The following is a 24,762-nucleotide window of genomic DNA, read 5'->3' as shown; positions in this document are numbered from 1 at the left end:
TTGTGTTTCTGTGATTTGCCATTCTCTACCATTTGAACTCTAGCAATAAAAACAGAAAGAAAAAACTAATTCAAAGACAAAGTGCCCATATAACTGCACTGCATCCTCTGTCAATAAGCTTGTTTTTGCCACTATGAAGAATAAAAATACTTCGCAAATACTTTTATAAAAAATTGACCAGAAAGTGATACAACACACTGTTTCAAACTCAGAAAATAAAAACCATGAAGACATGCATGTCAAGCAGTGTTGGGAGTAACGCTTTACAAAAGTAATGCATTACAGTAATTTATTACTTTTTCCTGTAACGCAGTAGTGTAAGGCATTACTAATTAATTTTCAGTAATATTTTACTCGGTACATTTTCAGCAAAGCTTGCGTTAAAAAAAAAAAAAACCTTTGTGAGGCCGCGAGATTTCATTAATCTCCCTCTCGTTGGTGTAACTTTGTTATTGCGTGACATAGTCCAGTGAAGGCGGGTTTTACAGGAGTGGCGCGAGGCATGATTTCTGCCCCTGCTGTGCTCGCGAGTCGCGCTTGCCAGTGGAAAAGCGGCTAATGAATATGGCAGAAGACGACTGTAAATTCACGAGGTGGACGTGTGCTCATTACTTCGAATTTGTCAGAGATAAGGACAAAAAGAACGTAATGGTCAAATGCAACCTTTGTGTAAAACCGAAAGAACTGTCGACGTCGCGAAATAGCACTAGCAATTAAAAAAAAACATCTAGAACGGTGCCATGCGACCACTACACTTGCTGAGAAGAGAAAAATAACAGAGGACGAGAGTGATAAGCCAAAGCAGCAGAAATTCAATTTCTCTCTGCCTGCCATCATGCCACTTGAACCTTGAGAAGTCAGAAGACTTGTGGCAGAGTATGTCGTCGAAGAGATGTTACCATTGACTACGGTGGAATCTATGGAATGATATTCCAGACTTTATTCAAAAGGAATTGCAAATTGTATTTGCAATTGCGTTTTGAATTTGTGGACGCATAAAATGTGACATAATCCAAACGCAAATGCAAATCGCGCATTACCGTTTGCATTTTCGTTTAAGCGAACGCACAGTGTCTGCCAAATTTAAAATGGAAATGCAAAGTCCGTTTGCAATTGTGTTTCCCATATCTTACGAGCTATGAGCCTGTCATATTTAAATAGCAATATTAATTACCACATTTGCCTTTTCACTCTCTCTGCACTGTGCATGTAAACTGCCAAAACTCAAATGGAATCGCAATTCCTTTTGCATTTGAATTTCCAACGTCTACACGGAAACCTGTCAATCAAGTTACAAGGGTGGGGCCATTTTATTGGGCGTGTTTGCATTGGGAAGTGACGTCACTCACAGTCGACAGTAATAAAAGACACAATTGATATAATATTTAGTTTCATTTGTAATGACTGTATATATACACATTTCCCTGAACTAAGTACATTTCTGCTGCTATTATTATGTTTAAATGAAAAATGAAAGGAGGCAGTGGCAGTTTCATATCCTTTTTCATTTTATTGTAAATATACAGTGAGGAAAATTGCAGTAGTCAAGGCGAGCTGACATGTTATCAAGTATGCTGCTGTTTGCAGAATTACCGGACCTGCGTCCTCGCAGACATCACACTCCTGAGTCGAATGCACAAAGTCTGTCTGAACTACTGAGGATGCAAGTCCGAAATCAGCGTAGTTTGTATTGAGAAGCACGCGCAGACCTACGTCACCAGTCTATTTGCCTAATCTTACCAGTGTTACGGTTTAACTGGTTACCATGTTATCTGGTGACCTACTTCCTGGTTCAGGTCTCCGCTGCAGATGTGCTGGAACGACGGCAGCAGATTCGGCGATTCTGAAAGCAAAACTGACGCGATATTAAGTGTTTAATAAACGCAGATAGTAAAAACATGGTACATTTTAGTATGATCGAAGATACAAAAATTCTACTAGAACAGACTTGTATATGTGCATTCCCAGAAGAGATGAGAAATGGATTCGTGTTCAGCACCACAAAAAGAACATAAAGTGTCAATATTAGGAAACATCTTTTTTAAGTAAAGCTTCACAGGATAGAAAAGATGAAGTAATTTGTAAGACACATCCTGAACCTTATTGGTTATTAAGTATTTAGATGACAAAGTCCACAATAATTAATTAATAATTATTTATTACCGTCGACTGTGAGTGACGTCACTTCCCAATGCAAACACGCCCAATAAAATGGCCCCACCCCTGTCACTTGATTGACAGGTTTCCGTGTAGACGTTGGAAATTCAAATGCAAAAGGAATTGCAATTCCATTTGAGTTTTGGCAGTTTACATGCACAGTGCAGAGAGAGTGAAAAGGCAAATGTGGTAATTAATATTGCTATTTAAATATGACAGGCTCATAGCTCGTAAGATATGGGAAACACAATTGCAAACGGACTTTGCATTTCCATTTTAAATTTGGCAGACACGGTGCGTTCACTTAAACGAAAATGCAAACGGTAATGCGCGATTTGCATTTGCGTTTGGATTATGTCACATTTTATGCGTCCACAAATTGAAAACGCAATTGCAAATACAATTTGCAATTCCTTTTGAATAAAGTCCGGAATATCATTCCATAGGAATCTCCTGCTTTCAAGAAGCTTGTTAGCAAGATCCATAGGCAAGATCCGTGTGACCAACAATGACAAGGTAAGCTAACGTTTCCATGAATACTAGCTAGAATTTTATAATCTAGTTCATATAGATTCTAGGTCACTGGGTCAAAATGTATAGTCAAAATATTATAGCCATCAACAGACCTAAACTGAAGAAAAAAAAATGATTAATTGAATTTACTAAATGTTTTAAAGTGGTTGTAATAAATGTGTTTTAGCTACATTTAAAATAAAAAAAAATATGTTGAAGTAAGTCACCTAAATGTTTATTTTTAATTTAGCTAAAATAAATGTATTACAACCACTTAATGCAAAAAAGCACATTTTATGAGTCATTGATTTTTTCAATGTATATAGCTCTACAGTTTAGTTGGGGACATTTAATTATCAACTATATTATTGATCTGCCTTACGCCTACTTAATGTGGAAAATGAGGCAATTTTCTTCTAGAAAAAAATGTTTTTTGTATTATTTTTATTTTATCACTGTGAAGCTGCTTTGATGCACTCTGTATTGTAAAAAGTGCTATATAAATTAAGGTGACTTGACTTGACTACAGCACAGCAGCATAATGTGAATGTATAGGCTACTCTTGCATCCGATAAGAACCGACAATAAATTTGCAAATGTGTGGTTTAACATTGCATGATCATGAACTGGATTTTTAATACAACCCGAATTCCGGAAAAGTTGGGACGCTTTTTAAATTTTAATAAAATGAAAACTAAAAGACTTTCAAATCACATGAGCCAATATTTTATTCACAATAGAACATAGATAACATAGCAAATGTTTAAACTGAGAAAGTTTACAATTTTATGCACAAAATCAGCACATTTCAATTTTGATTTCTGCTACAGGTCTCAAAATAGTAGGGACGGGGCATGTTTACCATGGTGTAGCATCTCCTTTTCTTTTCAAAACAGTTTGAAGACGTCTGGGCATTGAGGCTATGAGTTGCTGGAGTTTTGCTGTTGGAATTTGGTCCCATTCTTGCCTTATATAGATTTCCAGCTGCTGAAGAGTTCGTGGTCGTCTTTGACGTATTTTTCGTTTAATGATGCGCCAAATGTTCTCTATAGGTGAAAGATCTGGACTGCAGGCAGGCTAGGTTAGCACCCGGACTCTTCTACGACGAAGCCATGCTGTTGTTATAGCTGCAGTATGTGGTTTTGCATTGTCCTGCTGAATTAAACAAGGCCTTCCCTGAAATAGACGTTGTTTGGAGGGAAGCATATGTTGCTCTAAAACCTTTATATACCTTTCAGCATTCACAGAGCCTTCCAAAACATGCAAGCTGCCCATACCGTATGCACTTATGCACCCCCATACCATCAGAGATGCTGGCTTTTGAACTGAACGCTGATAACATGCTGGAAGGTCTCCCTCCTCTTCAGCCCGGAGGACACGGCGTCCGTGATTTCCAACAAGAATGTCAAATTTGGACTCGTCTGACCATAAAACACTATTCCACTTTGAAATAGTCCATTTTAAATGAGCCTTGGCCCACAGGACACGATGGCGCTTTTGGACCATGTTCACATATGGCTTCCTTTTTGCATGATAGAGCTTTAGTTGGCATCTGCTGATGGCACGGCGGATTGTGTTTACCGACAGTGGTTTCTGAAAGTATTCCTGGGCCCATTTAGTAATGTCATTGACACAATCATGGCGATGAGTGATGCAGTGTCGTCTGAGAGCCCGAAGACCACGGGCATCCAATAAAGGTCTCCGGCCTTGTCCCTTACGCACAGAGATTTCTCCAGTTTCTCTGAATCTTTTGATGATGTTATGCACTGTAGATGATGAGATTTGCAAAGCCTTTGCAATTTGACGTTGAGGAACATTGTTTTTAAAGTTTTCCACAATTTTTTTACGCAGTCTTTCACAGATTGGAGAGCCTCTGCCCATCTTTACTTCTGAGAGACTCTGCTTCTCTAAGACAAAGCTTTTATAGCTAATCATGTTACAGACCTGATATCAATTAACTTAATTAATCACTAGATGTTCTCCCAGCTGAATCTTTTCAAAACTGCTTGCTTTTTTAGCCATTTGTTGCCCCCGTGCCAACTTTTTTGAGACCTGTAGCAGGCATTAAATTTTAAATGAGCTAATTAAGTGGATAAAAGTGTAAAATTTCTCAGTTTAAACATTTGCTACGTTATCTATGTTCTATTGTGAATAAAATATTGGCTCATGTGATTTGAAATTCCTTTAGTTTTCATTTTATTAAAATTTAAAAAACGTCCCAACTTTTCCGGAATTCGGGTTGTATATGTGTATTTTACTTATTTTTCAGCATGTACTGCCATGCAGAACAACATTCACCAACGAATTGGATAGGTCCTATACTGCCATGGAAAAAGAGCTAAAGAAAACAATTGATGAGCAGCAGTACGTGTCAACAACTGCAGACATATGGACTGCATACAACAGGAGTTTTCTGGGGGTGACGGTCCATTGGATCGATTCAGAGACACTGCAACGGAAGAAGGCTGCGGTCGCTTGTCGTAGGTTTAGAGGTAGATACACTTATGATGCTATTGCATCTGAACTTGAGGATATTTTTTCCCAGTATGGATTAACCACTGAAAAAGTGACTGCATGTGTGACAGACAATGGCAGCAACTTTGTTAAAGCTTTTAAGGAATACCAACAAGTCGAAACTGAGGAGAACGAAGAAGAGGAGATGGAGGAAGATGATGATGGGAAAGTGGCCTTCACTGACCTCCACAGCGTTCTCACTGGAGGAGATAATGAGGATGCACAGCAAGGACTGTGTGTGCTGCCTGCACATCACAGATGTGCAGCTCACATGCTCAATCTCATTGCCAACAATGAGATTCATAAATGGTTGGCATCAAACCCAGAATCCAGGGCTATTTACCGCAGTTCCACTGCTAAGTGTTCAGCACTATGGACTAGCACTAAAGCTAGCCGGTCCACAGTTGCATCTGAATGCCTAGAAGAGATCAGTGAAAGGAAGTTGATTGTGCCCTCAGTAACCCGGTGGAACTCATTTTATGACGCCTATGTTCGGATCATAGAAATGCCACTAACTGACATTAACAATCTATGCACACAGATTCAGATTAAATGTATGAATGACAGGGAATACCAGTTTCTTAAGGAATACTGCTCCATTATGAAGCCTTTCTGTGCTGCACTGGACATCCTACAGGGTGAGGAAACTTGTTTTTATGGGACACTTCAACCAACACTTGAAGTTCTTATGGCTTAAACAACTTAAAAAATTCTTAAAAAATTCTTAAGTTCTTAAAAAACTTTATCAATGCAAAATTGCCTTTCACAGATGCTCACTGGGTTGCCTGAAATAATTGTGGGAGCAATTAAAACTCGCTTTGCCACAACAATTGACTCCAAGAAGGCCCTACTGGCTGCCGTCTTGCTGCCTAAATTTAAACTTCGCTGGGTAAAAGAGGAAACCAGAAGAGATCACATCAAGTACCTTCTCACCACTGAGTGCCGCACCCTAACAGTTAAAGAGCCAGCCACCCCATTGAGTGATGCTCCTCAACCTGCTGCAGTCACCTCCTTTGAGGATGACTTCTTTTCATTTGATGAAAAGCCTAATGCCATGGCTGATGCACCTATGTCAGTGGAAACAGAGGTAACAGCTTATTTCAATGCTGATCCGGTGTTGGAAAGCCTGCATCAGTTTCCAAGAATTAAAAAAATTGCACTACGCTATAATGCACCCACACCATCCAGTGCACCAGTCGAAAGACTTTTCAGTCTTGGGAGTCTGGTACTCACCCCAAAACGGAACCATCTTGGTGATGGACACTTTCAGCGCCTTATTCTGATGCGCTTCAACAGATATTTCAGTCAAGTGGGTATAATGGAATAGGCTGGCCCCCACCATAGCTGGAATTTCCTTTTACTCTCATTGTTTCAATGGGTTTAGCTGCACGCTACCTCTGTTTTATGTTAGGCAGGAAACAACTTTTTAAATCCAATTTTCCTGTTGGAAATGTCTGAGTCTGATCATCACTGAAGTTTCTGATTTTTAACCATATTTGCTGTCAGGCCTTGTTGTGGGCCTTTTTTTCTTGTATAACTTCCCTTATTACTGAACTTTTTTGAGTTTGACATTAATATGACTGAGCCATATTTTCTGTTAGGCCTGTAGGCCCAAGCACTTTAATTTAATTTAATTTTATCTTTGTATTCTCGCAAATTGCCTAGTCCTATAGTTTCATAAGAGCCAATTGCAATCTGTCTGGTCATTGTAGCAAATGGATTTATTTTAACCTGACTTTATTTGGTAGCCTGTTTTGTTTTAGTCTTTTTTAGAGGCAAAGGCCTAAGGGTTTTTCTTCTGTGTTATCTTACTAAGCAGTTAGGCTATGTTTAGCCTATATGTTCAGTTCTGTGGACTAAAATGAATGAGGCTAAGGGGTTGGTCCTCCAATTGCACTTTATACTTGAGAAAGCACAGCCTAATGTAACCCAGGATCAAAAACATTTGTAGTGTGAGTCCGTTTTATGAATACAGTTATGACTAAATAATCCAAGAGATATGAAGCAAATAATAAAAGAGATAAAAAGCTGAAATACAAATTATTTTACATTAGATAAGGTTTACTTATAATATTAGGCAATATAAATAGTTGCAATAAAATATTATTTTATTTTGAGCTCTTTGTCTGTGCTGCGCAGGTGAGCGGCCAATCAACTGTGATTAGGGAAAAAGCTGACTCCGCCCTCTCTGGGAAGCTGCGTATTGTGCGTAAAAAGAAAGTTCGAGAGAACACAAGAAGAGAAACGTGAGCTAGAAACTGCGCGAAATGTTGATTTATTTAAAGTAATTTGTAGATGTTTTGTCGTGGAACGAATTTAAGTAGTTTTGAAAGAACTTACCTTTATCCTGTTGATCCGTGCGACTGTTGTTGTGCTGAAACGTTCGGTGATCGTTGCATTATCCGGTGGAAACCTGAAAGAAAATAGGAAATATCATTAATACACAAAGGAATCGGTGAGTTAAAATGTTTATTTTAATATACATATCGAAATATGGTGATTCAGTGGTGTATTGGTGTATTTTTGAGGGGAAAAATGTTCAGTTTTGTATGGAGTAAATGTATACACTGTTATAAAAATATGTACAGAGCTGTAAAAAATGTAAGTGTGGATTGATTAAGAATATTGTCCTGTGTGTGTGCGCAGGCCAGTTTTGTTATCTTAGAGTTTAGATTCTGGATTCTTCTGTTCGAGGACTGCTTTATGAACACTTTGTTGAACTGCTTTATTGTGCACTGTGTGAAGATGGCGGGCCACCCTTGAGACGACCAAAGACACTTACCTTTTGCCTTCCTGGACATCTGCATTGATTCCAGCTCATTATTTCATTGGGTTCTTGAAGGTTTGGAGTATTTACAACATTTAATTTTTTTTTAGCACAGGATCATTCTTTATAAGGAACTGAGAGTAAAAGAAGAATATCATTTGTTATTATTTGGACTGACATTATCGAACTGTGCATTCTAAAAGGTTACTGAACAGATTTTTGTTAATGCAATTTTATGTTTATGGTGTAAATTTGTATATGTGATTTCACATACACTGTATTTTGGTTATTCTTTTCCCCCAAATGCGTGTTAGAATTGGTTTGAGTTAATTCAAGTGTTAAAATTGAGCTAATATTGACATAAGCTCATAAGTAAAGGAAGAAATCTGGAATTTGAACATTGAGTCGAGAACAAAATTTTATTTATTTTGAGGGAAAGAATTTCTTCTGTGAAGTTCCATTTAAAATTAATTCAGTTACCTTAAGTGGTTAAAAGTCAGATTTTAAGTCATTTATGCACCTTTAATTTACATTTCTTTTGTTTGATTTTGTTACTTTCTATACAGTGTTATATATATACATACACAATTTGTGTATTCTGCCAGAAATCTGAAAAAAATCCAAATCTCACCTTTATATAAATAAGTACATTTAAATCCTATCCTTGTGTGTGTGTGTGTGCTTTTGCCTCTTACAAGTTCTTGAGTCTTCTGATGAGTATTAATCTGGTCTAATGTGATCCTGAAAGTAATCTAGGTAAATTCTAGCGAACCATTGTTTTTTACTATAAGTTAACCCCTGATCAGCTGACGGGGGTTACACTAAGCTATGTTCATCATGTGCACTTTGTGCATGACAGTTTTGTGTTGTGAACCTCTTGAATTCAAAGAGAATAAAGTAAAACAAATGTGCATCTTGTCATGGCATTACAGTTTACTTATGCTGTGTCTAATATTAATAGACCCAAGCTATTCACGGATATTGCCACATAATAATTTTACCTCTACCATACTTTTAACAGACTTTAATCATTTGTGATTTTGTCTGTCATCCTTTCTAGTCTTGAGCCTTCACTTTGCCAATTATATATTATATTGTTAGTAGCCTGGATAGCCCACAGTCATTATGGAACATCAAATTGCCTTCTACTGGATGTAAAATGCTCTGTATTACATTTTGTCATTTTAGAATTTTAAGTTCTACCTTGTAGTTATTTTCGTGAAAGTAACTCAACATTTCTGAGACAGTAATATTGTAAGGTAAAGTATTACATTTAAATAACAGTAACTAGTAATCTATAATGTATTACAGTTTGGAAGTAACTTGCACAACACTGTTGAGGAAGTGATGCAATGACATTTGCGTATTTTACACACTTTTAAACTTTTCAGCCTGCATATGCAACGGCAGAGAACGTTCACATGCTTTCAAAGACGCGTTCAAAGAGAACGTGCACATGCTTTTAGAGTTCGGCAGATATGTCCCAAAAGGTATTCTATCAAAACATTCTCACATTTTGTGCTATAAAAAAACTTAAGCTACACATTAAAACACACGTCTATAATACATTCTTACATCATTTATGTCAGCTATGACAACCACAATTGTTCATTTCGGAGATTAGGATAAATGTGCAAAAATGATCAATTATTTTAATTATGCTTTATATTAGGCCTGACACAAAGTGCTCTGGAATGCTTGCCTCTTATTGGTCATTCACTTCAATCTGTGGTCAAGTATTTTTGTAAAATACACTATAATTGACCCTGGCTACCATGTTGCTTTGTTAGTTTCATGTAGGCCTACCTGTACATATACAAATATTGTTTAAGTTGCATTGTGTAAGAGAGAAGACCGCAGCCATGGAGTAAGTGAATACTGAAACTGGAATACAGTTCAGTGGTTATAATACAAAGCATTTGATTGCAAAATGATTTCATGGACCAATCAGAAACAAGTATTTCTGTGTAATATTTAGCAACACGCATACAGTTAATACAATTTCTTTTTTAGTGGCCTCCATCCTTACAGGATTTGTCGCTTTTGACAATAGCCCTGATTTGGGAAAATGACTGGTTGAGAGTGTGTGGTCCCAACTGTGTGTGGTAATGAATCAGTAGAACAAAATGTTCAACTTAAGGAATGTACGGTCTCTTTTTTCATTGTTCATAAAGTGTAATATAGCTCTGCTTTACTTCCTAATCTGTTCTTTCTGTGTATTCTCAGATGTCATTTAATGACTTGATGAAAGTGTTAGGGCTGGAGACGTAGCTTTCGTTCTGGGGGTGGAGTGGTTAATCTGGATGACGCGGCATCTGAGAGAACATTCCATCATATTTCAATTCTCACTGACTGTGTAAACCTTGAACCCGTTATTAAGCATGGGCTTGTCCTAACAACTCTGTGGCATGCAGCATGAAACGATTCATAGTCAGAACTTGCAGGTAGTAAAACTGTCATGTTATTTCAGTACACACTGCTGTAATTTCTGCAAACTGTTACACCCGGCTGCTGCAGACTGTGATGATGCATTAGAGCAGACTTAAAGGATTTAGATGAAAGAATACACACAGGGGGGTTTGACAGATGTCGAAATCGTATTTGTTGTTTATTTGCAAGTGGATTTGGAGCTAATTGATAGTTTCCAATCCGTTTTGACCTCTGTTACAGGCATCTGTGTGACTCAGGCATGAGATGAGCGCAGCTGATGCACCATAAGTTTACATTGGTGGAACTGATCACTGGCTCCCTCAACTGGACATGTCCAGAGCAACAAAGGAAACGTCATGGTTATGGAGGAGCCAGAGCTTGTGCGGTCCAATCAGCAGGAGTTTCAGAAGCTGTGGGAGGCCAGTGATCCAGCCAATCACAAACCTCAATGCACCACCGGCAGCTAAATAGATAGACTTATAAAGACAGATAGGCTTTAAATTTACATCTTTTTCCTTACAGTTTACATTACACAGTTCTACACAGAGGAGTATATTTTATTTGTTAGATTACTTTTAGAAGGTAAAAGTTTTCTTTCTTCTGATTATTTGTCAGCCTCTTAATGACAACTTCAGCCCCTTTAGGTGTTTTCCAGTTTTGATGCAAAGTGTTTTATTTTATAATTTTTTTATCGTGGGTTTGAAAGATGTATTATTTAATTCAATTTAACAGCGTTTAGTTAATAAAACGTTTTTAAAGATGTGCTGTAGCATAAGTGAAAACTAGTTTAAATAAACCGATCTGCTAAAATAATACATAAACACCGAGTGTGCACAGCAAGCTGAAACCTGTGAGTGTGAGTTTCATAGTCATGCCTTTGATTGCTCAATTTCTGATGGTGTTTGCCTTTTGTTTTCCTCTTTTGTGACTAGAATATTTTAGATAATTAAAAATTATTAAAAAATATTGTTTCTGTATATGCACCTGTATATATATATACATATACATATACATATACGGTCGATCTAGTTACTCTTCTGTTTTTTTATCACCATGTGAAAATGCGAATGGCACTCGTTTCACAGAATGGCCCGTATGTAAATCGCAGAAGATACTGCTGTTTGGCTGACGGGGGACCTGTTGATTGGTTGCTCCGTGAGTGCGGACTGGAGGCTCGCCAGGGCTGCTGGCTGATCTGGAAACAGCCGGCGCAGTTTCAGCACGAATAAATAACTGGTCGACAGCCAGGTCTCTGCAGTCATCAAGCGTCTGATTTTGCAACGCCCCTCTTTTGGGAAGGGGATGGTCGGTTTTAAGCCGATAAGGCGAGTGGACCCTTTCCAGTGTGTTTTGCGGGAAAAGTGAAACTGCATCTGCGAGGACTGGATGCTCAAAACCAGCTGAGGAAAAGCGCAACATCAAGTGCATAGAATAAAATAACCACCTCTAAGAAGAGCCGGATAAGGTTAGTCACTCTGTTGTGTCTGTGCCCGACGGATACGCATTTTTCTTTAGTCGCTTACAGTGGTAAGGAAGATGTCCATATGGAAGCACAATTAGAGCTGTTTCAGTTGCCTATTAATTTACATTTCAACCCAAAAACTCAGCTGTTGATGGCATGCTCAAATGTATATTTTCTGAGTGTGTTTGACTTGCTAATGTAAACTGAAATTATGTTTGACAGATCTGTAGTTTCACAGTTCAGGGTGTGTGCTGCTGTTTGGGTCGACCAGCATCAGATCAATTGTAACCTGTCATTTCATCTTTGTCTTTGCAAAAGGGATCCCTTATCATTTTATTTAAAATTTCATATGAGTCAATGTGGCACAACCGCATTGTGTTCAATCATATGTATAAGGTGTGTCATATCCTGGTAACTCCCTCTTCAGGTACTTACAGGTGTTGATGTGATCACCTCTTTCTCATATGCTTGAGCAGGATGTTAATACTTGTTTAGTTTAAATAGTCATATGCTATAAGAGGGTTTATTTTGTTTTTCTTAAATAAAGAATTTTTGAAGAGTCTTAATGCTGCTCTTTTCCATTGAACAATAATTCATAGTCTTTGAGTGAAAGTCTCGAAAAAGAGGTATAAATTATTATAATAGTAATCCAAATGACTTATGAGCTGTATTTCAAGTCTTTAAAGACATACTATAGCTTGTGCGATGAACAGACCAGGATTTAAGTTGTTTTCACAGAAACTGAGATAAAATTGAAATAATCAGAACTTGAAATAAACCTAAAACTAATTTAAATTGAAATAAAAGTACTAAAACACAAACTGAAGTGAATATGACATATATTTTTAAATATTTTGTAAAAATTAATACAAATGACAAAAAAAGCACATAACAAAATGACTAAACCACTTAAAATGAATGCTAATTGAAAATTGTAATACTAGCATACTAAAATGGCTTATAAAATACAAAATAGTTTATCAAATACAAATAGAGTAAAACAGTGTTCACACACTTTTTTTTGGGGGGGGGGGGGGGGGGGGGGGCTTAACTCTTCCTTAAAGTGGGAAGCATGTAATGAGAATACTTTAAGTACTGTTTTTATGGCCAGAATGAATTGTGCTGAGTTAGTTTCTGCTGTAATGGCCTTTAATCAAGGAAGGATCCTCACTCAGCATGTCTGATGTACAAAGAAAGGAAGATAGATGGATGCCAGTGCTGGAAGAATACTTTAACTACATATGAGTGATCAAGTGTATCAACAGGGCTTTGGCTAAATGGACAGAAGAGCCATAGCCTCCTCAGGGCCCGAAATACGATGGTGTTCTCTTCTGTCTGACAACCTTCATTATTTACTTTCACTGTAAATGGTGACTATATGACTTGTCTGTCTTACATTTACATTTACATTTAATCATTTAGCAGACGCTTTTATCCAAAGCGACTTACAAATGAGAACAATAGAAGCAGTCAGGTCAACAAGAGAACAACAACAGTATACAAGTGCCATGACAAGTCTCAGTTAGTCTAGTATAGAACGCATAGCCAGGTTTTTTTTTTCTTACATTTCTTACAGTCTTACATTTACACTTTCCCTCCACCCCTCTAGATGGCATCGGCCAATGAAACCCGTCATCAGACACAGGTGCAGAAGGATGTAGCCGATCAGAATTTTGACTACATGTTCAAGCTCCTCATCATTGGCAACAGCAGCGTTGGAAAAACTAGTTTTCTGTTCCGTTACGCTGATGACTCCTTCACCTCTGCGTTTGTCAGCACGGTCGGCATCGACTTCAAAGTCAAAACTGTTTACCGCAATGAGAAACGAGTCAAACTTCAAATATGGGTGAGTTTGAAAAATGGGACAAAAGAGTCATTTATATAGTTAAAATGAGGAGGGTGAGTAGAATTTTTACAAATTTTTGTTTATTCAAGGTTTTTATTTTAATTTATTTATACTTTGATGGTATATTATTGTGGTATCTATCAACTGCATTTTTAGATTTCCCTCCCCTACACATGGCACATAAAAACAAAACAACCTCTGGTTGGATGTTTTAGATATCAATCAGACAGTCTTTTTCCCATCTAAAGGCCTGTTTAAACCAAGGACGATAACTATAATGACAAAGATATACTTATACACAGTGTTGGGAAGGTTACTTTGAAAATGTAATAGGTTACAGATTACAAGTTACCCTGTTTAAAATGTAATAGTAGTGTAACTTTTTCAATTACTTTATTAAAGTAATGTAACTAATTACTTTTGAGTACTTTTTGATTACTTTTGTAATAATTTTGATTACTTTTAAATACAGTTATCTAATAAGCATGTGACGTATTCTGTGTAATAAAATCCTAAACATTGGTGTTTCTTTTAAACTGCTGTCTCTTTGTATCTGATGATAGTTTTTTCAAAATAAGTAAAATGCACATGAAGTGACACAGAGCAGTTCTAGAAATTATGTTTATGTGCTCGTGTACTCCTATATTGAGGCAGCAGAGGTTGAAAACACTGCGAGCTTTAGTAGGCCTATGTGTAGTAAATGAAACCATGTCTTTGCCATTAATTTACAGGAGGGGCGGACCGGGAAAAAAATTCAGACTGGACAATTCAAACTCATACAAACAAATTCATGGACAAAACAATTTTTTATCTATTTTAAATCTTTAATTTGGGGACATGCAAAATAATTATAAGTTCTCTCCTGAACTGCACCTTCACTTCCATTTTTCTCTTCAGTTTCTTTATTTTGCCCTGTTATGCATCTCTCTCATGACTTTAATACTCAAGATTGAACAAAACTATACTTTACAATACAATACTCTCTACAATACTACAATATCTTTATAGAAAAATCCTATATATAATCCATATTTTTCCCTTACAAAAATTAACCATGCTTTTATTAGCCTATATAAAAGTAAAATAACCTTGAGTAATTTTTTTTTTTTTTTTTTTTTTTTTTTTTTGCAAATGGATTTGTATTTATTTTTAAATACATTTGTAAAATAATTTTACATTTTTGGTTATCACAGTTAAACAATAGTAACCATTTTCTCTGGATTTATAGTTAAATATTAAAACGTTAATTTTCGTAAGGGTTGTGTTGTTGTCTGTCGTAGCTCCCCCTAAACCTATAAAAAAAATCTGAATTTTTTTCAGCTAAATTACTACTGTATCATTACAACAGATAATAATGACGTCCTTTATATAGTATTTTGAGTAATGACTGATGAGCAACGTGCTGCTGCTTGATTAAATAAATAAAAAAACAAAGACAAAAAAGCATCTTTACAGATGAAACTGACCTGAAACCCTGAACAGGAGTTCTGCTTCTCTGCTCCAGCTGTCCACTCTATTCTTTCTTTCTTTCTCTTTCTCTTTCTCTTTCTCTTTCTCTTTCTCTTTCTCTTTCTCTCTCTCTCGCATTGATTACTCTGAGTCTGATCCAAACCGTTTGGCGGAGGCGCGGAGAGCGCGCGAGTCATGACTAACAATTCATGATTTATTAGAGATTTAATTGTCAAATGGCGGATTCGCAAATGATCGCTTTAGTACATTCGGCAGGCAATTATACAATAATGATATTAAATAGTGGGGCAAAATCGTCTGCCAGGCCACCAGGAATTGTCCCAGTTCTCCCGGTGTCCAGTCCGCGCCTGATCTCCACAGACACGCAGAATGTGGAAGTCATATATTGCATTTTTGGGGCTTAATATTCACAGACACTAGTCCATGTCATGTTTTGATTCAAGTGTACTGACCTACTTTTGATTTAGTCATCCAAAATGTGGCATATTCCGCCCGCGTTAGGCATTCCGTTTTTATGACTGGATTCTACGAACCAGACTGTATTTCTGCATCCCGGAAATTATTAGGGCGTATGTCTCAGAATAGTCAGTGCAATTTGGGGAAAAATCAGTTAAATCTGTATGTGGATGCGTGTAAATATTCAAATGTAATCCCCTTTGTAATCGTTAAAAATTTCATAAGTAACTGTAATTTAATTACTCATTTTTTCGTTGTAACTGTAACTAATTACAGTTACAATAATTTTGTAATTAAATTACGTAACGCCGTTACATGTAACTAGTTACTCCCCAACACTGCTTATACAAATAGAGTCCACACCACAATTATAATGATAACGTTTCAGAGGAACGATATCTTTGGAGTCACTTTCAGAAGGATTTTTAATTTTTTTTCTAGCAAATGAATGACAAAACAATGACAGCCAATCAGAATTCAGATTTTAATGGAGCGAACCCACGAAGGAGGAGAAAAACATGGAAAAATCACATTTGGGCTGGTTTTGTTTGGCAGACCTGGCAACCCTGGTGGACAGGCCTTAACTTCTCTTTCATTTTTTCCCATTGGGTTTCTTTAAAGAGTTCTAAGCCATAAACCAAACCAACCAGCTACAAGGTGAATCACAACATTTGAAACTTTGATTTGAAGCAAAACTTATTTTGAAAATCAGACAAAACTTCTGGAACTTGACTGCTGCACTATATGAGACATTTGGTGCAATGCTTTTGGTTCCCAGAGCTAAGATGCATTTGGTGTCATTGCATTTACTTTAAATACGTCTGTTATTATGTTATTATTCTGGTAATCTGTAATTATTCAAAAAATATATATGCATGTATGTATGTGTGTGTGTCTCATTGCCAAAGTCTAGTTTGCGAAAAGAGGATCTGTCAATCGTCTGTCAGCATGATTAGTGATATCTTGATCAAGATAATCTAGGTGAGGTATGTGTCAGCAATGATGGTTGATGTTACAGAACATCCAGAGTTACCCAAAGCAGATGGCCCCATCATTTGATGCATTATTTGTGGAGCGTGCACACACACATACAGGGCTAAATCCATTTTGAGGGAACCTTTAGAAAATGAAAGCCATAAAATCAAATTGGTTGTGCTTTTTGACAGTCCAGACCAGCATGCATCTGCCTTCTGCTCTAAATCACTAACTGAATCAATACCAAGACAGGAAGGGGATCAGAATATCAACTACCCACTGCCCAGTCCTGCCAAGAAATTATTTGTGATCCAGTTATAGTCCAGAGTGTAGTTCTAAGTGAAATATACAGTTACACTCTGTTTTTGTTGTGCGCCGTTTTGCAGCCGCAAACTTCATCGACAGAGGAAGCGACAGCTCTTTCTGTTGATGAAAGGAAGTGGGTGAGAACGCCTCAGATGTGTTGAGTGCCATTCTCCCAGAATGCACTTGTGTGTTGATAACACACCATAGAACAGCTCAGCTCTGCCTGCAGTTTTCTGAGATTGACGATAATAGAGCTTAAATAATTAGATTTTTAAATGCAAAACTAGTTTTGTTTGGTACCATTAAATAAGCTTCAGAAATATGACATCATGTCAAGTCTGATGGCTGCTGATGGCATAGTCCAAATTTTTATATCATATTTCATTTATGCTTTATAATACATTAGATCAGAGGTTTCACATTTTACATTGGACATCAAGTGGCGACCCATTGCATGGGTGTATTTATATATTTTTTCATTTATAGAAATTGAAATGCATTTGCAATGCATGCAATTGTGATTTACCTGTGATTTACCTGTGACATATTATTATGTCTCTGTTGTCCCCAGAATGAGTTTCAGTTCAAAATACCCCACAGATCATTTATTATGTCATTTTGAAAATGCCTATTTTGAGTGGAAGCAGAAACACGCTGTTTTTCATGCCGGTCCTTTAAATGCAAATGAGCTGCTGCTCCCGCCCCTTTTCCAGAATAGAGCTGACCTGCTAAAAACATCTGTTTTGGTTCTGATTATCATGTTTTATCATGTTTTAAATAAATATTCAGGGCTCTGGAGTGCGACCTAATTTCTCAATGGACTAAAAAAAATCAGAGGTTACACGGAGATGCGACCAGCCGTTCAAGGGAACAAAAAGTCTCTGCGACTCTGAAAGTCTCCCTGTGGTTCAACAACGGACACTAGAGCCCTGCATTTCAGATCGGGCCAATTTTCACTTCATAGTTCAGACGCGGGCCGGGCCTCCCGCCTGTTTTAGACTTCTCCTTACTTTATATTTTAGACATCCATCAATAAGTGCTAGAAAATTCATGCATACATTTATTTTGCTATCTTAACTAATGTTACTGTATGCATAATTATATGGTTATTTGCATTTTATTTTTTGCTTAAGGCATTGCATCTGTTTCAGGCTGCACCTGTAGGGAAGCGTAGTGTAAAATCCTCACTGATGGTGGAAAGCTACATCCTTCATTCCTACTGTGTCTGTAGATTCGGTTTCATATTCTGTAGGTCCTCTTCGGTTGTCAAGATCCAAGAGCGCAGGCCAAGCCTTGTGATGTGTGTGGGTGTGTGTGTGTGTGTGTGTGTGTGTGTGTGTGTGTGTGTGTGTGTGTGTGTGTGGTGTATTTAGAGGGTGGGGAAGACACAGCCTTTTCTCTTGACTAAATGTCATGTTTTATTGACTATATTTCTATAGCAATGTGAATGTGCAGTATGAAGTAAACCAATGATGTGTGTGTCTCCATACACAAGTTTGTTATTATACATCCCACTAATTAGGTGAAAAATAAGGCCTTAAAGTATTAAAAAGGTTTTTTTTTTATAAATGGCCAGTGAATGTAAATATTATGTTTAGTTCATTAATAATTAAAATTAATTAAAATGTAGTATATTTATTTATTTTATATATATATACATATTATCCATTCTTATATGGGTTTACTCTATACGTTTATTTCAAGACCTCTGAAATGGTACAGGCACAAATCCTCATTGTAAGAGCTTAAGGTCTTTTATAGTATTTAATAGTTGATCTAATATTCTTTAGTACCCAGAACACAAAAAACATGGGGATTTATGGCTTCCAGTGCCTTTTATAAACACTTTGGACACCAGAGTATACCTTATTTGTGGAAAGTTATATGTGCGTGTTCTGTTTACTTAAAGGAGGAGTTCTTGATTTAAAGACAATGACGAAAGTGAATTGAGTCATTTTGCTAAGAAGGAAGAGCAAATATTATACATGAACTGCTGTATTGCTGACACAGTCATGGCTGCTGAAGAACATTTTAATTTACATGTCCTGACTCTAAGGTGTGCTTTAAGGTCTTTCAGCATGTGAGATGGCAGTAGGCAGAAAGTTCACAGATCTGATTCACTTCTCTTTGTTGTGAAGTTAGTTGTCGTGTGCGTGTGCGCGTGTGTGCGTGTGTGCGTGTGTGCGTGTGTGCGTGTGCGTGTGCGTGTGTGTGTGTGTGTGTGTGTGTGTGTGTGTGTGTGTGTGTGTGTGTGAAGGGCAGGTGGCACATCGTATCTCTGTTGAAAGAAGGGGCTGAGGCTTTTGTCAAGCTCCCATTAGTTTAAACTCAGCTCTTCCACTAAAATACAATACATGCATATACACAAGTCTCGGAACAGCTGCCCAAACCAATGGTTACTATGGTTACCTGCATAGGTGAGGTCACAGCATTCTAAATCAAGACAGGGCTTCTCAGTATCATGGAAACTAATCAAACGTTGCCTAGTAACCACATTAACATGGCTGTTAAACTCTGAACATCTGACTGTTTTGTTTGCATTGCATTTACTGCAGAAGTTAGGCATATTGTCAAATATTCAAGATATATTTACAATGACTTTGCTGGCAATGTGAAATTATCCAACATTGTCAATAATGCTGTGATTTTTAAATGCACATTTTTTTTTAGCCAACAGGTCTCCTAAAGATGACTAGTTATGTGATCCCTGTATAAGACCATTAAAACATGGTTACATTATTAAATACCTAATCAAAAATTGTTTATAATCCCCTTCTGGCATTTTACGTGTTTGAAAAGTTTTATTAAAAATATGTGGAGGAAAATATTTAAATTCAAATATTACAATTTGCTAAACTAATATAGTGAATGAAGTGTAGAATACATTATTTTAAAATAGATATTTTACTTGCATTAAACCTTGTGAATCTATGTGTATTTTTTTATAGATTTTTTTTATTTTATTTTATATTACATCATTTTTGTTGCACTATTATGGAATATCTACTGAGATATTAGACTCTTGTAATAAGAAAAAAAAGCAACGAATCATTAAGAAAAATAACTCATGAATTTGACTATAAAAGCAGAAAACAATGAACGCTTTCAGCAAACCATAGGCTTTCTGCTGTGCAGTTTTGAGAAAAAAAAATGCTTTTAGATATGAGGTGTGTGTGTGTGTGTTTACTGAACTAAAAGAATACTGAAAGGAGACGTTGATGGTTGTATTTTCTTGTTTGTGGTTCCTCAGGACACAGCAGGGCAGGAGAGGTACCGCACTATCACCACAGCGTACTACAGAGGGGCCATGGGCTTCCTGCTAATGTATGACATCACTAACCAAGAATCCTTCTACGCTGTGCAAGACTGGTGAGTTTACTTCCTTTATTTAGAGTCCTAGAGTCAGATGCTAAATCTCAAATTAAATCATCCTACTATGACCCCAGGTAGTGAGAATGATTGAAAGGTCAAATGTTCCTTGTTAAAGTGATGCACATTTCATAATGCACGTTTTGAGCATGTCAAAATTGACTTTATTTGTGTGTTTGTGTGTGTGTGTGTTCCAGGGCGACTCAAATTAAAACGTACTCATGGGACAACGCTCAGGTGATTCTGGTGGGGAACAAATGTGATCTGGAGGACGACAGGCTGGTGTCCAGAGAGGACGGACAGAGACTGGCTAATGAGCTAGGCATGTTACAGAACAATAAAACACATCAAACTAATTCTCCCTTCTGTGTTTCACATATTAAAAACAGGCTTGAAAGGACATGATGGGAGGATTAAATTATTTTAATTTTGGTAGACAAAGTATTTATTGAAACCATGAAATGTTGAAGTTTAATTTAAAGCCAAATGCTACTCTCATTCAGGGCTTGGCGAGTGTTCATTTTGGACCCCGTTCATGCTTCATCACCCTCTTAATTTCCTTTGTGCTTCAGAGCCTTATATGGACAAAAAAAGACAGGAAGGAATGATACAGGCATTTCAAAGTACTGAGAGCAAATGCGTTGCTCAAAGGGTGTGAATCTGCCTTTATTGCCCAATAGATGTTAGATATAATGCATCATGTAGTGTAGTATTATACTGGATGCTGATGATCGACCATATGGATTTTTTGATGGCTGATATAAAATGCATGTGTATATATATATATATACACACAGGATCAGAACGATCTTTTGCTCATCAAGGCTGCATTTATTTGATCAAAAATACAGGGGAAAAAAATGAAATATTGTGAAATATTATTATGATGTAAAATAGTGTTTTTCTATTTTAATAAACATTAAAAGCTCATTTATTCCTGTAATGAAAAGCTGAATTTCCAGCATCATTCCTCCAGTCGTCAGTGTCACATGATCCTTCAGAAATCATTCTAATATGCTGGTTTATTATCAGTGTTGCAAACCGTTTTGCTGCTTAATATTTTTTTGGAATGTGATACTTTTTTTTCAGGATTTTTTGATGAATAAAAAGTTTTAAAAAAAGAGCATTTATTTAAAATATAAATATTTTCTAACAATATACACTACAGTTCAGAAGTTTGGGTTCAGTATATTTTATTCTTTTTTTCTTTAAAAAATAATAATTTATTCACCAAGGATGATGTTAAGATACATTTTAAATAAATATGATAAAAAAAATATAATTCAAATTGTTACGAAGTGATAGCAAAGATTTATATTGTTAGAAAATATTTATATTTTGAATAAATGCTGTTCTTTTTAACTTTTTATTAATAAAATAATCCTGAAAAAAGTATCGCAGTTTACAAAAAAATATTTGGCAGCACAACTGTTGGCAACAATGATAATTCTAATAATCAATCAGCATATTAAAATGATTTCTTAAGGATCATGTGACACATACTGAAGTAATGGCTGAAGGAAATTCAGCTTTGCATCACAGAAATAAATGATATTTAAAAGAAATATTAAATAGAAACCATTATTTTATTATGTAATAACATTTTGCAAGATTAATTTTTGTTTTCAGTATTTTTGATCAAATAAATGCAGCCTTGATGAGCAGAAGAGACTTCTTTAAAAACATTATAATAACAATATTTAATTTAAAGATAGTATTCATAACAATTTCTGTAATTAAATGATAATTATATTTTAAATATTTTTTTTTAGATAAATCCATTTTAAAAAATAATTTGATTAAAAAAACCTTTAAAAAAAGTTTACAAATTTGTTAAATAAACAGATTACTTTATACTTATTTTAAACAAACTTAACTTCACACAGAAATAATATTTTTGTATCACAAGAAGTGGGTCTAACAACTGGATTCACCAACATTTGTTCATGGGTTTAAATGTTTATTTGATATTCAGAGACTTGTTTAAATGATATGAAAGTGTATAACTGGCTGTATATGAAATAGAATTATAGCATTTCTATATAACAAAGGCTAGTAAAGTAAATCGGGTTCCTCAAATCTTACCCTGGAGGGCCAATGCACTACAGTGTTTAGCTCCAACCCTGATCAAACTCACCTACCTGTGATTTTCTAAGGATCCTGAAGACATTGATTAGCATGCTCAGGTGTGTTTGATCAAGGTTACAGCTAAACTCTGCTGGAAAGGGGATCTCATGGGCCAGATTTGAGGATCCCTGCAGTAAACTAATGAAGAGAATAGGTGCCTTTTTGTGTCTGTCAAAATAAAAGTCCCACTTATTGGCCAAATAGAAAAACGGATTAAAATGTAATTACTAGCAGAATACATTATTCATATAGTGGCCAGTCAGTATTTGCAGTTTTTTTTTAATGATCCTGAATGACCCTTTATTATATGTGAATGATGTTTATTCTGCTTGTAAAAAAAATAGCTTGGGATTAGTAAATGAACTTATTTTATTTAAATAACATTTTTGTCGCATTTCATACTTATTGTTTGTGTGTGTGTGTGTGTGTGTGTGTGTGTGTATGAAACTTTATATCTTCTCCTCTTTTTCCCTCTTTCTCTGCCATCTTTTTGCAGGCTTCCAGTTTTTTGAGGCCAGTGCAAAAGACAACATTAACGTCAAGCAGGTGTTTGAGCGGCTGGTTGACATCATCTGTGACAAAATGAACGAGAGTTTGGATGGAGACCCGAGCATGTTAATCAATCACAAAGGCCCGAGTCTGCAAGACACGCCCCCTGATGGACAGAGCAGCTGTGGATGTTAATGATCATCTCTCAACAAACACTCATACTTGAAGGCAAACATTCACACACATGCACTCACTCACTCCCTCTCTCTCTCTTACACACACGTACACCTGAAGAGAGACTCTTTCACAGGTGTACTGCCAATATATAATATGAAATGCCAACAAAACAGTAAGAATATGGCATAAGCACCTTATGCTTTACATCAGTTACATAAACAGGCCCCTCAGGGATTAATTGAAATGGGATGGGTTTATCTCAATGAGATGTGAGGCTGCCAATACACTGAACTGTGATATCATGATGAGAACTAACCCAGCCGGGAAAATACTGCATGAAACTGCAGGACTCAGAAATTCACATGCCAAAAATCTCAGCTTTTTAGGAAAGTTTCAAATTACTCCAGTGCCTGTTTACAACATGTTCAGATAAAATGCATCTGGCTGTCATTGTGAAGTAGCTTTGATTATTTTAATGGATGCAAGATCATGTTTTACTTTACAATATAGGTGATAAAACATTTTAGGACTGCTCTAGAAATATCCGGTCCATATGATTTTGTTACTTGTTTCAAAGTATGTACTTAAGTCAGATTATATTGTTCTTGCCATTTGCTTTGAATGCAATAAATTTGCTTCCCTGTGGACACTAAAGGAGTATTTATATAATGTGTAAATTTTGTGTGTGTGTGTGTGTGTGTGTGTGTGTGTACATACTACCAGTCAAAAGTTTGAACACTAAAAATCGCTTTTAAAAATCACTTTTTTTTATATGTGTATCTGCATTTTTTGTTGACCTGCCTGCTCTTACTCTAAGACATTTGTTTGTGGTCTTTGTGCATGATACATAATTTTCCTTTTTGCATTAATCTTGTACGCTTGTGAGGATGTGAGCTTTTAGCACCTCTAGAAGAATCTTGTGTGCTGTAGGTGGGGCATGCAGAGAATCAAAATAAAAGCACGACCACATTCTTTAAGGGTGGATGTGGAGAAAACATTTAAGAGGTGCCAAAACATACACCTCTATGCCAGAATCACTTCTCCGCTCTGGAACTGCTTGATACCGCTGCTGATCTACAGAAAGCGTCCAACTGATGTGAATTTGTCTTTCTGTCTGTACTAAAGTTACAGTGTACAGGCTACTGCCAACATTCTTCAAAATATTTCTTTAGAAGAAAGAAACTCATAAAAGTTTGGAACAACTTGAGGGTGAGTAAATGATGACAGAACTTGCTTTAATATAACGTACGATGTTTGTCATTGATGGGCTTGATCAGCTTTTGTGGTACTTTGAAGAAAAAAAAAGCTCGATGCTCAAATATATGTCAAATATATATTTATAAAAGTTGTGAATCTCAGACTATTCTCAAATTTCTTAATCTAAAAAGCTTAATGTATTGCTTGTTTTAATTTGTCTGTTCTTTTTTCCCTTTCATTTCAGTTTTTGATCAGTGTGTTCATCATCTTCATCCTCCGGGTCATCGCTGCAGTGTTTGTCCTCCTCCCAAATTCGGTGGGAAGAGCAAAAATGAGATCTAATTTCCGAGGATTGCTTGCAACATGTTATTCATTGTGGACTTGATGACAGAACAACATGACATTGTAATAAAGAACAGCTGTTCAACTTTAATAACAATGATTAATTAACTTGATAATGAGGTCATAAAACTTCTGTGTCAGTAAATCCTCTTGTGGAATCATTAA

The 24,762-nt window shown here is 36.4% G+C and overlaps 1 protein-coding gene and 1 long non-coding RNA gene across 2 annotated transcripts; both read left to right on the top strand.

Annotated features, from left to right (window-relative positions):
* The first annotated feature begins 245 nt into the window (after nt 1-245).
* On the top strand, nt 246-8,869 carry LOC132142761 (uncharacterized). Its single transcript, XR_009434106.1, has 3 exons — nt 246-601; nt 7,001-7,108; nt 8,778-8,869. It is a non-coding gene; the product is annotated as an uncharacterized LOC132142761 (long non-coding RNA).
* A 2,586-nt stretch (nt 8,870-11,455) lies between these two features.
* Nucleotides 11,456-23,712, top strand: LOC132142748 (GTP-binding protein Rab-3D-like). Its single transcript, XM_059552856.1, has 5 exons — nt 11,456-11,846; nt 13,453-13,689; nt 20,147-20,265; nt 20,463-20,587; nt 22,889-23,712. The coding sequence occupies exons 2-5, from the start codon at nt 13,453-13,455 to the stop codon at nt 23,074-23,076; spliced, it is 669 nt and encodes a 222-aa protein (XP_059408839.1). The 5' UTR covers nt 11,456-11,846; the 3' UTR covers nt 23,077-23,712.
* Nucleotides 23,713-24,762: the final 1,050 nt, after the last annotated feature.

The sequence above is a fragment of the Carassius carassius genome, chromosome 6 (genome assembly GCF_963082965.1).
Source record: "Carassius carassius chromosome 6, fCarCar2.1, whole genome shotgun sequence".
Taxonomy (NCBI): domain Eukaryota; kingdom Metazoa; phylum Chordata; class Actinopteri; order Cypriniformes; family Cyprinidae; genus Carassius; species Carassius carassius.
The sequence above is the reverse complement of the archived record's forward strand: the minus strand, read 5'-3'. Positions and strand labels throughout refer to the sequence as shown.

Coding starts and splice junctions, on each gene's coding strand:
- LOC132142748 (XM_059552856.1), top strand. CDS start 13,453: ATGGCATCGGCCAATGAAACCCGTCATCAGACACAGGTGCAGAAGGAT. Junction 13,690..20,146: donor GAGTCAAACTTCAAATATGG/GTGAGTTTGAAA, acceptor GTGGTTCCTCAG/GACACAGCAGGGCAGGAGAG. Junction 20,588..22,888: donor GAGACTGGCTAATGAGCTAG/GCATGTTACAGA, acceptor ATCTTTTTGCAG/GCTTCCAGTTTTTTGAGGCC.